The sequence below is a fragment of the Pipistrellus hanaki genome (assembly GCF_964339955.1).
Source record: "Pipistrellus hanaki genome assembly, chromosome: X".
Classification (NCBI taxonomy): Eukaryota; Metazoa; Chordata; class Mammalia; order Chiroptera; family Vespertilionidae; genus Pipistrellus; species Pipistrellus hanaki.
In genome coordinates, this window is record NC_140524.1 from 97,594,173 (window position 1) to 97,611,269 (window position 17,097).

Here is a 17,097-nt window from a genome sequence, read left to right on the forward strand (position 1 = left end):
CACAATTCCATAAACCACTATTTCCCAAATGATTACAGGATGATGTTACAAAATGATGCATGAGAAAAAACACCCAATCAAAATGCAAAACAGACCAATAGATTTCAATATAACAGTACAAAAAGTTCCATATGGTTTCAGATCCAACATTAGCAACTAACCTTCAAGAATGACTACTTCGAAAAAGAACAGAAAAAACTACTACTTGCTGAGTTACAGGGTAGTATCAAAGAATTTCCACAATTACCTAAAAAGACTATTAAAAATATTCTTCCCTGTTCAAACTACATATATGTGTGACCAGACTGTCTTCATGTGCTTCAACTAGAATGACATATTGCCATAAATTGAATGCAGACGTAGATGTGATAATTCAGCTGTCTCCTATTAAATCATTCATTAAAGAAATCTGTAAAAACTTAAAACAATGCCACTCTTCTCACCAACTTTCGTTTCAGAAAATCAGTTACCTTCCATCTTAAAAAGCCATCTCTTATGCTAATGTGTGGAAGGCAGCTCTGACCTAGCCCTAAAGGATACTGATCCTCCTGGGGTTCACAGCCTTGCATAATCCCCTCCCTTGCCTGAGGGCTGGACCTAGTAACTGGCTTTATTTTATTTTCTAATATACTTTATTGATTTTTTTACAGAAAGGAAGGGAGAGAGATAGAGATTTAAAAACATCGATCAGCTGCCTCCTGCACATCCCTCACTGGGGATGTGCCCGCAACCAAGGTACATGCCCCTAACCAGAATCGAACCTGGGACTTTTCAGTCCACAGGCTGACGCTCTATCCACTGAGCCAAATCATCCAGGGCATAACTGGCTTTTAAAGAAGAATTTGCCCTAACCTGTTTGGCTCAGTGGATAGTGTCAGCCTGCTGACAGAGGGTCCCAGATTTGACTAAAGCCCAGGGCACATACCCAAGTTGCAGGCTCAATCTCATCACTTGATGTTTCTATCTCTCTCTCCCTTCCCCTCTCTGAAATCAATATATATATATATATATTTTTTTTTTTTAAATATATTTTATTGATTTTTTACAGAGAGGAAGAGAGAGGGATAGAGAGTTAGAAACATCGATGAGAGAGAAACATAGATCAGATGCCTCCTGCACACCCCCCACTGGGATGTGCCCGCAACCAAGGTACATGCCCTTGACCGGAATCGCACCTGGGACCTTTCAGTTCGCAGGCCAACGCTCTATCCACTGAGCCAAACCGGTTTCGGCAGAAATATATATATTTTAAAAATTTTTAAGAGTGCCATTTCCTTCTTGCTGAACTATACCTAACAATTTGGCATCTTTCCCCCTTTTAGTTAACTGATTAGTGTACCAACCAGTATAATTCACCTTGGGTAGTGAGGGAGAATTGGTTTACATCAATAATTTGTTTTCATTTAGCAAAAATTAGTACTCCTTTTACCTGCCATCAATTTTTGCTCCCACTCAACAGGAACACAATCTTATTTGCTATCCTCAAAATGTGTTAAACCTGGCTGGGGTGGCTGTTGGCTGGGCATCGTCCAATGCAGAGAGGTTGCAGATTCCATACTCAGGACACATAGCCAGGTTGCGGCCTTGATCCCCAAGGGGGAGTGCAGAGGCAGCCGATGAATGGTTCTCATTGATGTTTCTCCCTCCCTCTCCTTTCCACTCACTCTAAAAAAATAAAAAATCATAATCATATATAGGAATCTGCTTTTATTTTGTTTTTATATATTTCTTTATTAACTTCAGAGAGAAAGGGAAAAGCAGAGATAGAAACATCAATGAGACAGAATCATTGATTGCTGCCTCCTGCATACCCCTTACTGGGGATCAAGCCCTCAACTTGGCATGTGCCCTGGCCGGAATCGAACCTGGGACCCTCAATCCACAGGCCGACGTTCTATCCACTGAGCCAAGCCGGCCAGGGCAGGAATCTGTTTTTTAAAAAAGAAATGTGTTACGAGAGCACAGGCCACATGCAATATCGGTAAAAGCTGCCATTGAATATATCACTCACTACCTCCTGTGTGGCCAGAGAGATCAACCTCTCAATTTCCTTATCTCTAAACTAGGGGTATACAGTATCTACTTTCTAGAGTTGTAAGATTAGATATAATTAATATAAATTGCTAGAGTGCAGCAGAACTATTACAGTAACATCTGAATAAGGATGGTACTATGCAAAATGCCTACCTTCTCACTTTTATTATGGCGAACATGTCAATCCAAAAACTCCTTCAAGAAAGTGCTTCTAAGATACTGACACATCTTCTTGCCAAACCATTCTACTTTGACCTTTCTGAGAGTAGGAAAAGAAAAAAAATGAGCCCTAGCTGGTTTGGCTCAGCAGATAGAGCTTGAGCCTGCGGGCTGAAGGGTCCCAAGTTCGATTCCGGTCAAGGGCACATGCGTGGGTTGGAGGCTCGTTCCCCAGTAGGGGGCTTGCAGGAAGTAGCCCATCAATAATTCTCTTCATTAGTGTTTCTATCTCTCTCTCCCTCTCCCTTCCTCTATGAAATTAATAAAAATATATTTAAGAAAAGAAAAAGAAAAGAAAAAAGGTGGTGTTTTAAAAATATTACTCATGGCCGAAACTGGTTTGGCTCAATGGATAGAGCATCGGCTTGGGAACTGAAGGGTCCTGGGTTCAATTCCGGTCAAAGGCATGTACCTTGGTTGCGGGCATATCCCCAGTAGGGAGTGTGCAAGAGGCAGCTGATCGATGACTCTCTCTCATCGATGTTTCTAACTCTCTATCTCTCTTTGTTCCTCTCTGTACAAAATCAATAAAATATATTAATATATATATATATATATATATATATATATATATATATATATATATATATATATATATTACTCATGGCCCTAGCTGGTTTGGTTCAGTGGACAGATCATCAGCCTTTGGACTGAAATGTACCGGTCAATTCCAGTCAAGGGCACATGCCTGGGTTGTGAACTCCATCCCTAGTAGGGGGCGTGCAGAAGTCAGCAGATCAATGTTTCTCTCATCATTGATGTTTCTCTCTCCCTCTCCCTTCCTCTCTGAAATCAATAAAAAAATATATATGTGTGTATATATACACTAAGTGGCCAGATTATTATGATCTCTGAACACATAATAATTTGGCCACTCAGTGTGTGTGTGTGTGTGTGTGTGTGTGTGTGTGTGTATTAGGCCCAGTACATGAATTCATATATGGTGGAGTCCAGCCAGCGGGAGTGGACATGGGTGGTTGGCCGGCCTGCCGCAGGTCGAACTCCTGGTCGAGGGGACAATTTGCATATTAGCTTTTTATTATATAGGAGGATATACACTGAGTGGCCAGATTATAATGCGTTCAGAGATCATCATCTGGCCACTTCAGTGTATATACACTAGGCACGATGTACAAAATTCCTGCACCGGGTGTGTGTGTGTGTGTGTGTGTGTGTGTGTGTGTTCTCCTCAATCCAGTCTGTGCCCTCTCCCAGTCCAGGAACCTTGGGCAATGTCCAACCGATGGCTTAGGCCCACTCTCCATGGCAGTCGGACATTCTTATCGCTGCCACGAAGGCGGGAAAGGCTCCCACCAACCCAGCTGAGCTCACCAGCCGCGAGCGGCACTCCCCCTGTGGGAGCGCACTGACCACCAGGGGGCAGCTCCTGCATTGATCATCTGCTCCCCAGTGGTCAGTGAGCGTCATGGTGACTGGTCATTCCACCGTTCAGTCAATTTACATATTAGCTTTTTATTATATATGATGATGATTACTCATGGCAGACTACACAGTGGAAAGTGGGAGATAATGGGGGTCATTCTGGGGACTTTACAAATGTAACATAGAATGCAAATCAACACCCCAAGCAATAAATGTTAATGATAGCACAGGAGGAGGACACTCATCATTTTATATATCTTTTTCACTCAAGTAATAAATGTAAGCAGTTATAGTACCAAGAGAATTTCAACTAAGAAATAAACTCAATCATAAAAATATACTCTCAATAGGGCGAAGGCCTGGGGCAGTGTAGAGGTCAATGGGGGGGGGGGGGGAACATACGTAATACTTTCAACAATAGAGATTTAAACAAAAAATTCTCTCTCTCTCTCTCTCAGGGTTCAAACCCTTAAAGTAGGGGTGTTGAACTCAATCAGAGAAGGGGCCAAAATCTAAAATCCAGCCTAAATCGCGGGCCGAATGGTTTACTGAACAGTCATAAACTGACAATGTCATAAACTGACAGCGGAGTGCAGTGATGACAGCGCGGTGCGGGCCACATTGCAAGGCCTGGCGGGCTGGATTTGGCCCGCGGGCCTTGTGTTTGACATATGTGCCTTAAAGGATCACCTGACCTATTTTTATGTTTCTCTGAAAATGCTTAGGGAAAAAAGTAAGCATCGCTAATTCTCAATGCTGATGAATACTATATTAAATTCATATACTACTTTACACATTTTAAGGACTGTCACATACTAAGAAGTTACTAATAATCAGATTAGAACCAAATAAGAAGAAATTGGGGGGTGGGGAGGGTGGAACAGGAAGAGACAGAGGGATTTCTTTGGAATATGAGGTTAAAACTTACTAGGAAAGCCCTGGCCGGTTTGGCTCAGTGGATAGAGCCGGCCTGCAGACTGAAGGGTCCCAGGTTTGATTCCGGTCAGGGCACATGCCTGGGTCGCAGGTTCAATCCCCACTAGGGGACATGTAGGAGGCAGCTGACCCATGATTCTCTCTCATCAATGATGTTTCTCTCTCCCTCTCTCTGAAATCAATAAAAACATTTTGAAAAAAACAAAAGAAAACTTACTAGGAAAGCAGCAACTGTCCATGCAGTACAATGCATCAGTTACACTACCAATGACATCACACATACCACCTCTAGGCCAATATCACCAACTCTGAGCTATGTTATGTAAGCAAAATTTTTGTGGGTCTCCCACCCCTGAGCTTATCTCAATACCTGGGGGAAAACACCTACTCTGCAGAAGTGAGGAGATATTAGAATACACACACTTTTATTTTTTTATTTTATTTTTTTTTCACACACTTTTATTTTTTATTTTTATTTTTTAAATATATTTTATTGATTTTACACAGAAAGGATTTGAGAAGGACAGAGAGTTAGAAACGTCAATGAGAGAGAAACATCGACCAGCTGCCTCTTGCACACCCCCCACTGGGGATGGGCCCGCAACCAAAGTACATGCCCTTGACCAGAATCAAACCCGGGACCTTTCAGTCTGCAGGCCGAAGCTTTATCCACCGAGCCACACCGGTCCCGACTACACACACTTTTAAAATGCTTAGCACGGTGCAGGAAAACAGTGAGGTCTCAAATTTCTTCCCTTTGAAACACAAATCTCTGAAAGTGTAAAATCTGAACAGCATATCTATTGAAAAGAAATGTATTATAATGGATCCTTCCTTGAACAATCACACGCACCCTGTGTTATGGCATCTGGGTTTGATTTATGCGTCCCTAAATGAGATTTCCCCAGACAAAATCAATATAAATGACACCCAGAATAACATATAAAACACCTTCAAGTCACATGATAAGTAAATGTGGCATATTCTTGTCTAAAACCATGGCAATACAGGAGTGCGCTGTAGCTGGTCTGTTCTCATTACTGCGTTACCTGTTAGATTCACGGGAAAATGAAATTTACCACAGCTGGATGACAGAATTAGACCGCAATGTTGTAAATAAAAGAACACTTTGCATCTTATTATTTCCTCTCCTGCCAAAAGAGTGGAAATTCATCAAGGCCACAATTGGGAAGAAAAACATGATAATAAAATGGTTGCTTCCTACCCCACCCATACTCTTGCCCCACCCCGAACTGCTTTCTCCTCGAATCTATCAGGCTGGGAAGGAAGAATACAAAGGTTGGAAGATGAGAAATGAATAGCAGCAAGAGAAATGAATCTTTCATATGTTCTCCCTTTCAAACCAAGGAAAACTCTACCTGTCTGGCTCTGTGCTGAATGCACCACATCAACTCTTATTCCTCCAACAATCCTATGTGGTAGGTATTGGCGTCACCACCGCCACCCCCCCCCCCACCCCCTTCACAGATGATGCAACTAAGGCTTGGAAAGATTGAGAAACTTGTCCAAGGTTACACAGCTAGTAAGTGGCAGACAGCCAAGAGTCCTGATTCCAAAATCCATACTATTTACCCACCACTACACTACTTATTACTGTAGTATAGATGAAAGGGTATTTATTGGGTTCCAGACTCAGCTTCGCCCCTCAGGCAAATCACTTAACCTTGCTGAGCAGTTTGTCATCTGCAAATGAGAACAAAGACAGATGCCCAGCTTTCTCTAAGGCATCAAAGCGATGCTGAAAGAGTTAATGAGTGTGCAAATATGCCGTAAAAACTATAGGGCACTATGTAAAAGATTTTGTTAATTTGAGCCTCGGTTCCATATTATCTTTATCCTTCCAAGTGGTTTACTGACTGAAAAGTAAGTTTAACAATAGTTAAATCATTTTTAACATTCCCGAGCAAAAATCTAGTAAAAAAAAAAAAAAAATCCACCTTAGATATTCTGGAAAGGACAAACTATAGAGACAGTAGAAATATTAGTGGTTGCCAGTGACTTGGGAGAAGGGAGGGGACACACACAGAGGACAATGAAACTACTCTGTATGATACTGTAATGGTGGAATAATGTGTCATAACTCAGAATGTACACCACCAGCTAGTGCTCAATTTTTCTGTAAACCTAAAACTGCTAAAAAAAAAAATTGAGTCTAGCCGAAACCGGTTTGGCTCAGTGGATAGAGCGTTAGCCTGCGGACTGAAAGGTCCCAGGTTCGATTCCGGTCAGGGGCATGTACCTTGGTTGCGGGCACATCCCCAGTAGGGGGTGTGCAAGAGGCAGCTGATCGATGTTTCTTTCTCATCGATGTTTCTAACTCTCTATCCCTCTCCCTTCCTCTCTGTAAAAAATCAATAAAATATTTTTTAAAAATTGAGTCTATTAATGTTTTAGAAATTCTTACTTATAAAAATTCTGGAGAAAAAATAAATAAATAAATAAATAATGAAATAAATAAATAATAAAATAAAATAAAATTCTGCCCTACCTGGTTTGGCTCAGTGGACAGAGCTTTAGCCTTCGGACTAGGGGGTAACAGGTTTTATTCCGGGCACATGCCCAAGTTGTGGGCACCATCTCCAGTGGGCGGTGTGCTGGAGGCAGCTGATGATTCCCTCTCATCATTAATGTTTCTCTCTCCCTCTCCCCCTTTTTCTCTGAAATTAATAAAAACATACAAAAAATTTCTACCTAAGGATTTAGGAAGTAATATGAATGAGCTTGGTGTTCTAAAACATGCCTGAAATACTTGACAATGTACATCCCATCTTTTCAGACCAATGTTGTCCAAAAGAACTGGAAATGTACTATTAATATTAACTTTAGAAGAAAATAGTTACTGCAAGAGACCATTCATCAAATGGATGTAGTTTTGAAACGCCACAATTATCCTAGCACAGTGGTTGGCAAACTCATTAGTCAACAGAGCGGCAAACCTCGGCTCGAGAGCCGCAGTTTGCCGACCACTGTCCTAGCAGATCAAGAGTTACTACATAGATGGTTAAAACACCAGGAACCAATAAAGCCCATCTCCAATTCTTTCTCACTTTAAGTCCCATAATGTAACCAAAGCAGGTCACCTTTCTTTTTTGGTTAATAAAATCTATTCTTTTATTCAGAAAAAAAAATTTTTTCCCCCAACCACACACAGGAGGGGTATGAGTAGGGGGAGATGTCTTCCATCCAGTCCTGGCCCCTAGCCTATGTGGTTTTGGCAGCAATAAGAGAAGGGACATAGGATAATGGCCCAAAAAATTAAAATGGTATATATGGGTCACTTTCCTTTTAATTCCTTCAATATTTTCAAAATAACCCAATTAGTTAAATGTCACTTCTGCTTCTTGAAAAACAGGGCAAAGGTCAAGTTAGAATTACAAATATTTTTTAAGTCAGTAACCTGAGAAAATAAAGGGTCATAAGGAATTAACTTAAGAGTGACTTTTGGCCGAAACCGGTTTGGCTCAGTGGATAGAGCGTCGGCCTGCGGACCAGAAAGTCCCAAGTTCAATTCCGGTCAAGGGCATGTACCTTGGTTGTGGGCACATCCCCAATAGGAGGTGTACAGGAGGCAGCTGGTCGATGTTTCTCTCTCATCGCCGTTTCTAACTTTCTATCCCTCTCTCTTCCTCTCTGTAAAAAAAATCAATAAAATATATTTAAAAAAAAAAAAAAGAGTGACTTTTGAAGACATGATAGTTACTAATTTTTTAAATTAAAATTCAAAAACTGTAAAATAAAATAAAATTCAAAAACTAATATTTAACCATGTATTTCAATTTCATTTCATAGTCAAATAAGAAATAAAAAGGGAAAAAGATGCCCAGGAAAGCATGAGTAGCCCTAGCTGGTTTGGCTCAGTGGATTGACCTGCAGACTGAAGGGTCCCAGGCTCAATTCCGATCAAGGACACATGCCTGGGTTGCAGGCTCGATCCCCAGTAGGAGGCTTACAGGAGGCAGCTGATCAGTGATTTTCTCTCTTCCTCTCTGAAATCAAAAAAGTATATAAAAAAGAAAAAAAGCATGATCAAAGAAGAAAGGTACATGAGATAAGTAAACGAAAATGAGGCAGTACAGACACAAATGACTACTCATATCCAGCTGTTAACCTGAGGGCTGTCCCAAAGAGTCATCACCTCTTACCCTGGTGGCTTAAAATGCTAGTTGATTAAGCCTCAGTTCCTAAGCCAGACTTTCTGTCCTTACCCCAGTGGCACAAAAGGGAACTTATGTCCTCAATTGCAGTGGCTTTTTATCAGCCTCCTCCCCTGGGACACCTATGAAATCAAACACTGAGATTGGCTCTCCACCCTCAGGGAGAAAGTGAAGTGTCCAAAGTGACAGCGTTCAATCCCTGGAGTACACTCGGTTCGCAGCTTCTTGTTCAGTCCTGCAAGTACTGGATCTTTCTTTGAGAGTACAAAGAGAGGGAGAGAAAAAGAGGTAATTGAGAAGTAGTAAAACCCCCATCCAGAGATGTGAAAACACCCGACTTGAGAAAAAGGTCTCCGAAAGCTCCTTCTTGCCACACCACACCTTCTTTCTCCCTCAAGTTCATGAATCACACTTGAAAAACATTGTTTCACAATTTCACCCAGGAGGGGTTTTGAAGAACACTCAAATGTATCATTAAGCACGGCTAACTCTCCAACCACACGGCTTTGAACTGTGCAGGTCCACTTATACAAGGATTTTTTTCTTTTCTTTTTCAATAAATACCTGTACTGCTTTCCATCCCGGGTTGGGACTCCATGGATGCGGAGGGCCGACTGTATGCATGGATCTTCGCCATTTTATCTACGGGACGTGAGCATCCCCAGGGTTTGGGGATCTGCGGAGTCCTGGAATCAAGTCCCCTCGATACCGAGGGACAACTGTGTGGTTAAGTGTTGGGGTCACACGTTACGCGGGAGAAAGTGCCCCTGGCCCCACCCCCACCATGCTTAAGGTTCGACTGTGGCATTAGATAGTCCTGAGTGACCCAGCCGGACTTCCAATGTTTTTCGAGATGTTTCTAACTGCAAGAAAAGAGAGAGGGGGTTTCCTCCTTGCCAGCCCCTCTCCCTGCAGTTCTCCCTTCCTGCGCCCTGAACGCTGTTTGCCACCCGTTGTGCAATCGTTTTGGAACTCCACCCACTGACTCCAGAACAAGTGGAATTCTCCCACTCCGAAGGTCTCCGTTCTCCCGTAGCCAGGGAGACATTGAAAACTCCTTGACGTGAGTTAAGGCAGGCGAGAGGAACGGGCCGGCCTGTTCCCCAGATCCAGAGACCCAAGGACGGGTGCCAGAAGGCACTCAAGTTCACGTTCCCCAAAAAGGAAATACACTTTAGAAATAAGGGAAAGAGGGCGAAAGAAAAAAATACGTATAGCAAAGGGGGGGGGGGGGTGGATCAGGAAGACCAGCTATCACGCAATGCTGCTCCCAAGTCTGCGGGACCCGGGTCCCCCGGCATCGCCTCCCGATGGCCGGGCCCACGTGCGCCCATGCCCGCGGGGCCCAGGGGCGACCCCGGAGCCCGAGTCCCGAGGCCACCGCCGCCGCCCGCGGAGGGTCTGGGGGCGCAGGGGGGCGGGGAACGGGGGCGCCCGTGGACCCGGCTCCCGCGCGGTTATCCTGCTGCGCAACAGCCTCGTCCGCGCCTCCCGGACGCGCCCCGCACCTGCCCCGCCAGAGGGGGGCGAGCTGTGGCCCCGGGCAGCGCCCCCCCGAGGGCGGCACCCGGCGCGGGGAGCGACGGGGACCCGCGGAGGGCCCGCGGGGAGCGCACCTGGCGCCGCGGCCCCGAGGCGCCGGCCGCACGTGGCTGTCACACCTGGCGCCCCCGCCTCCGGCCCGGCCCCTTCCACCGGCTGCACCCCGGCCCTCCCCCGTCACCTCCGCCGTGCGCCCCCAATCTCAACCTCCGCCCCCTCCCGTCCCACCCGTCTCGGTAACATCCTCTCCCCCCACCCCGACACCTGCTCCCACAGTCGTCACCCCCGGGAGGAGAGAGAGCCGGATGTCCGTCCCGGGGCTAACCGTAACCGGGGGAGCGTGAAGAGGTGGACCCCGAAAAAGCCAGCCCGAGCACTCCCCCCGGCTCAGAACAACGCGGCCGACCCCGGACTGACCTTCTGCCTCGGGCTGCGTCGCCGTCCGCCACGACCGGCCTCAGTCGCCTCCTCAGCGCCGCCGCCTCTTCCCCGCGCTGCCTCTTCTACCCGAGTCGCCATGAGGTGACGGCAGCAGCGAAACTAGCGGCTCGACAAGGGACGCGGAACCTCGTAGGGCCTCGCGCTCCGCCCCTGGACCTCCAGGCCAATCGCCGCGCGCCGTGTGCCCCACGTGACCGGAGGGGGTTGGCCCCCGAGGGGACAGAGCGGGATGGGGGTGGGGAGCATGGAGGCAGGGGCTGGGCTTCTGCAGGGCCGAAGGGCGAACGCAGGCCTAGTGAGTCTGCGCGGATGGAGAAAAGGACTCTGGTGCGGACTACAAGACCCAGCAGGCTACGCGGCTACAGCTCGCAAGCCCCGATCGGGATTGGGTCGTCACGCAGCGTCCCAAAACGAGGAAGTAGCCACCGTGCTGCGCGTGCAGCCTGCTGGGAATTGTAGTTTTCTGGGGGGCGATGTACCGGTACCGGAAAGTTCTCTTTATTATCCTGCAGGAAAAGTTTAGAAATATCCCTGGGTTTGGGAGGGAGCGGGAGCGGGGACGCAATGTTGTGTTTTTGTTTTTGTTGCTCTTCTTCGGAAGTGAGCCCGACTGATGTTAGGTTAAGGGGAAATACTTCGTGACTTTCAAGGCAGGAGAGACATAATGGCTTTCAGAATTTGAGGTTGTGGCTAGGACACCTGCCCGAGCCTGGCTGCTCCACCAGAGCTCTCAGAACCGAGTACCTGTCCTGAGCTGCTGCGGGGTGGGGACTGCGTCCTAGTCACCTTGGCTAACCAGCCCTGGCTTTCAGTTTTGTTCTCTGCACTTAGTTGGCATCGAGTACATGTTGAATGTATTCTTCTTCTGTTACTCGATTTTTAAAATAAACTCGGATTGCTGAATCTATTACACACACACACACACACACACACACACACACGATTGGGGCGGAGTGGAGTTTTCTTCAGGAATACTACGTATTTCCATCTGATGGAACCAGATCTCCAATAACGGAGCTTCTGAAAGTCACGGACCGTCATAAAATCCTGGCAGTCTCAAAGAATTCATTAAAATTTGTGTAAATACCATGCCATTTATTAAAGTAGAATGCAAAACAGTGGCAGAAGATGCCAAAAATTTAATGACAGGCATTAGAATAAATTTCAATATTGGGGAAACTCCAGCTATTAATTTTAATTATTTCTGTAAATCTGAGGGAGTAGCATTATTTTATTTAAAGGGCAGAATACCTCAATCCAGTTTGGATGTCAAGCCTAAAGCAATAGCCGAAACCGGTTTGGCTCAGTGGATAGAGCATCAGCCTGTGGACTGAAAGGTCCCAGGTTTGATTCCAGTCAAGGGCATGTACCTTGGTTGCAGGCATATCCCCAGTAGGGAGTGTGCAGGAGGCAGCTGATTGATGTTTCTCTCTAGTTGATGTTTCTATCTATCCCTCTCTCTTCCTCTCTGTAAAAAATCAATAGAATCTTTTTTTTAAAGAAGAACACTAAAGCAATAGATAATCCATATCCAGGCTTTATATAAAGCTGATGGCCTCGGATACCATGCTTCATCTTAAAGGCAAAAGTCCCAGCAAGATGCAGAATCTAGTATCAGCAATGCAGCTTCTAGCTTCTAACGAGTCCAGAGGATTGAGTGTCAAAATGCACTGTAGTTAAATTGTGCTACAATAGAACACTATACAGCTACTAAAAATGATAAATACATTTTAAATTGACCTAGAAAATATGTATAGCATAATGAGCTTTTAAAAAATCCCATTTATATGGAGTTGCCTGTGTGGGTATAAAGAGATGTTTTAGAAGTATATTGACCAAAATGTTAACAGTGTTTCCCCCTGGGTGGTGAAATTTGGGAGTATTTTTACTTCATGATTTTCTCTATTGTTTGAGTATAACTATGTATGGAACAAAAAAAAAAATAGTTATCTTTATTAAGAAAACAAAAGAACTCTGCAAGTGACCTCAAGTCTTATGATAAATGAAAAATATTTAATTATATTTATTTATACACATTTCTATTTCAAAAGGGGTTTGAGTGGCTTTTAAATATATACACAACATGCCACTACCTATGTGTGTGGTGTGTACATATATAGATACATAAGAGCATGTCATTCATTCAGTGGGGGTGGGGGGAGGGAGAGAGAGAGAGAAAAGAAAGTGGAAGTGAAAGTAGGATAGGGAAAATAAGATGAAGTCATGGGTGAATCGAATGTATAAAGCACATGCCTTGAGGTCTTGTACACAGCTGGAGGTGAACCCAATTTTTATTTTGAGCTTCTCGACAGCTGAGAAAAGAGGAAAACACAATTTTCCAGATCATTCACAACATCACAAAATAAAAACAAACTGGCCAAAACCGGTTTGGCTCAGTGGATAGAGCGTCCGCCTGCGGACTCAAAGGTCCCAGGTTCGATTCCGGTCAAGGGCATGTACCTTGGTTGCGGGCACATCCCCGGTAGGGGGTGCGCAAGAGGCAGCTGGTCGATGTTTCTCTCTTATCGATGTTTCTAGCTCTCTATCCCTCTCTCTTCCTCTCTGTAAAAAAATCAATAAAATATTTTAAAAATAAAATAAAATAAAAAATTGGTCTGGTTGAACAAGAGAAACATAGCTGTTACTGCTCCTGCGAGAAATACGAATTTTAGAGATTTGTTTCTTATAAAACCTTCAACGGAGAGGATGGTGCTTTTAAACTCTGCCTGCAAGTTCTTCAATGCACCTCCCTCCAAAAGCTGGAGCCTGACTCCTCCCGTCTCGAATGTGGGTGGGCCGGGCTTAGCGATTGGCTGCTGAGGAACACATAGCACAAGCGCTGAGTAGCTTCCAACACTGTTAAGAGAAAGAATAGATTCTGCCTGGCTCTCTGGGTCTCGGGTTACTCTCTTCTTCCTTGGGTCAGACTAACCTGATTTTTGATAAACCCATTCTTTGTTTAGATTTTAAAGACCTCAAAGAGGTTACTGTCAAGGCTTTGCCCAATACCCCCTCCGCCCTTCCCTCCCCCCCACCCCCCAACCCACACCTAAAGCACTTTGCTTCTCTCTGCTGGAATTCATTGTCAGGGTAATATTTGAGGTTTTCAAGGGCTTTCAAGTCTTTTAAGAGGACACATTCTCTTTGCATTAATTATTCTCACTTTTGCTCCAGGAATGACTGGCTCCCTTAACAGCTGTGCCTGAAAGGAAAGTGAAGGTCTCGGAGAAAGCAGCTCCACTTGGGGTAAGAAGTATTCTCCCCAGGCTCCCGGAGGGCTAGGAATAGAACCTGAATACGGGCCCATGTATGCAGATGTTTATTAAGCAGCCATGAGCCTGAGGCACAAAACAGTTCTGAGCAGTAAACTCAGTGATGTCCCCAACTCGATCATTTTGGCAGGTGGAACTGGCCACTATTACAGAAGCAAGATTCTGTTGGCCTTGTAGCTCTTATCAGAAAACTCGGAACCTCAGAGTTCATAGCTGGACACGGGACCATTTGGAAGTTTAGCCTATAATGTTATTCCTCAAGGAAGAGGCTTCAGACCCGCTAGGGTCTTCTGTTTTGTTCTGGTTTGGTTTGGTTTGGTTTGGTTTTTAGGTTCTCATACCCTGTCAGTACAAGAGTGAGGAGAGTCTCACAGATTTTAAATATCACCGACTTCACCAATATGAGCCCATTTCTAACAAGCTCCTCATTTCATCACTGAAAACTCATTTCTAAACTTCATTTTGCTACTTTACTAAGTGTCTGGTGTTGATTAAACTATGGCTAACAGAAGTATCTATAATAGTTGGAATATGGACTCTCTGATTATACCTGATCACCCCTGGCATGTGAAGTCCTGAGCAGGGTCATTGCTAGCCCTTAACACACACACACACACACACACACACACACACACACGCACGCTACTACACTAACTGCTGAACAGACCTTGTCATACTCTATAATATGATCACAGGTATTCATTGATAAATCAAAGAAGTAATGTATTTTTTTATCGATTTTTAAAAAATATATATTTTATTGATTTTTTACAGAGAGGAGGAGAGAGGGATAGAGAGCTAGAAATGTCGATGAGAGAGAAACATCGACCAGCTGCCCCTTGCACACCCCCTACCGGGGATGTGCCCGCAACCAAGGTACATGCCCTTGACCGGAATCGAACCCGGGACCTTTCAATCCGCAGACCAACGGTCTATCCACTGAGCCAAACTGTTTTCGGCTATTTTATTGATTTTTTTTACAGAGAGGAAGGTAGAGGGATAGAGAGTTAGAAACATCTATGAGAGAGAATCATAGATCAGCTGCCTCCTGCACATCCCCTACTGGGGATGTGCCCACAACCGAGGTACATGCCTTTGACAGGAATCGAACCTGGAACCTTTCAGTCCGCAGGCCTACGCTCTATCCACTGAGCCAAACAGGTGGTTAGGGCCCACATCACTTTCTTAACAAAATCCTTTCGCCCAAAGAAATCACATCAGAGCCTCAGTGAACAAGAAGAATGAGTCTGGATCCCGGGAGACCTGGCCTTTCCCTGCCTAGCGGGCTTCAGCTGCAGCATCAATCCCCACCGCAATGACTCAGCTCTCATTTGCATAGCCAGAGTGGCACTGCATGCAATAAATTTTTAAATGAAAAGCCGGAGGTTTCTTTTAGGCCTATTATTTCAAAGAATGAGACTTTCCTTTACCCAGCTGATGAAAAGAACTGCCTCAAGCTCCTAAGCTCGCCTGCCTCTTCTCCTCCAGTGGTGCACCAGGAGTGGCGTTTCCTTAGCAATTGTCTCTCCAGCATCCGTATTGTCTTCATTCCTTCTCAAAACAGTCTTTTGCTTTTTATTAGATACTCCTGTGAAGAGCACGCTGGTGTTTTGACTAGATATTTTCAGTTCTGTTGCTGCAAGGTTAGTATTTGCATGTAATAACATGCTATTTCTTTTTCTGGCATCTTATTGTTCTGTTCCCCTGAAGGAAAGCCAAGTTCTCTGATTCTAGCTCTGTATTATATGACTTAAGTGGTAGCCATGTCTTTTCATTTCTTTTCATAGTTTCATTTTACTTCTTTTAAAAATATATATATATTTTATTGTTTTCTTAAAGAGAGGAAGGGAGAGGGAGAGCTAGAAACATCGATGAGAGACATCGATCAGCTGCCTCCTGCACACCTCCTCCTGGGGATGTGCCCACAACCAATGTACATGCCCTTGACAGGAATCGAACCCAGGACCCCTAAGTCCACAGACCAACACTCTATCCACTGAGCCAAACCAGCCTCGGCTCATTTTTCCTTTTGAAACTTATATAGGTAAAGTCATCCTGTTCTTTTGGGTCTTGCCTTTCTTGCTCGACATATTTGTGAGATTGAGTGTTACCTATTTTCATGCCTTAATTTCACAAGCATGCACTGTTAAGTCAATTAACAAGGAACACTTTACACTATTGTATTTATGTGCCACACTCATTTGATAGGGGCATACAATCTCGCTCAGTTTTCAGATCACATTTATGCCCTGCAATCTCCATGAAAGAGTTAAAATTGTCACGTGATGTAACCATTTTGTTCTATCTGGATTAGCGTCTATTGATAAGTGCAGTGATAGCAGAGAATACTGGGCACTTAACGGCTATTATGATTATAATGTGGATACTTTAGCAGTAACCAAAATTCTCCATTATGAATTGAACTATAATCTCTACTTATTAGTTCACAGGTTTAATTTTGCAGCTTTATTGAGAAAAGGCTTAATTCTTACAGGACCTGGTTAACCTTGTTGAGTGTTAGCTCTAGCCAGCAGAAAGTGCTCATCATTGTTATTAGGAAAGAACTAGGTAGATCAATAAATCAGGTGGTCAAAAGTAGGTTTACAGTTGTGAGTACATGAAACAGCTTATTCTTGTATTATCCTATATAATAAAACACTAATATGCAAATCAACTGAATGGCAGTATGACCGGTCGTTATGATGCATGCTGACCACCAGGGGGCAGAGGCTCAACACAGGAGCTACGCCCTGGTGGCCAGTGCACTCCCACAGGGGGAGTGCTGCTCAGCCAGAAGCCAGGCTCATGGCTGGTGAGTGCAATGGCAGTGGCAGGAGCCTCTCCTGCCTCTGCTGCAGGCGGGCAGTAAGGAGTGAGGGGTCCTGAACTGCAAGAGCCCCAGACTGCGAGAGGGATGTCCGCCTAGGGGTCCCGGACTGTGAGGGCGCAGGCTGGGCTGAAGGACCCCTCTGCCCCAGTGCACGAATGTCAAGCACCAGGCCTCTAGTGTGTGTGTGTGTGTGTGTGTATATATATATATATATATATATATATATATATATATATATATATAAAAGCCTAAGCAACAGTTACAA

General features: G+C 44.6%; 1 protein-coding gene across 1 annotated transcript in view; it reads right to left on the bottom strand.

Moving 5' to 3' along the window:
• TXLNG (taxilin gamma) overlaps nucleotides 1-10,889 on the bottom strand; it is a 48,468-nt gene extending 37,579 nt beyond the window's left edge. The window contains exon 1 of the mRNA XM_084869844.1: nucleotides 10,707-10,889. Coding sequence (XP_084725970.1) covers nucleotides 10,707-10,808 — 102 coding nt within the window. The 5' untranslated portion in view covers nucleotides 10,809-10,889. The remainder of the gene's footprint in view (nucleotides 1-10,706) is intronic.
• Nucleotides 10,890-17,097: the final 6,208 nt, after the last annotated feature.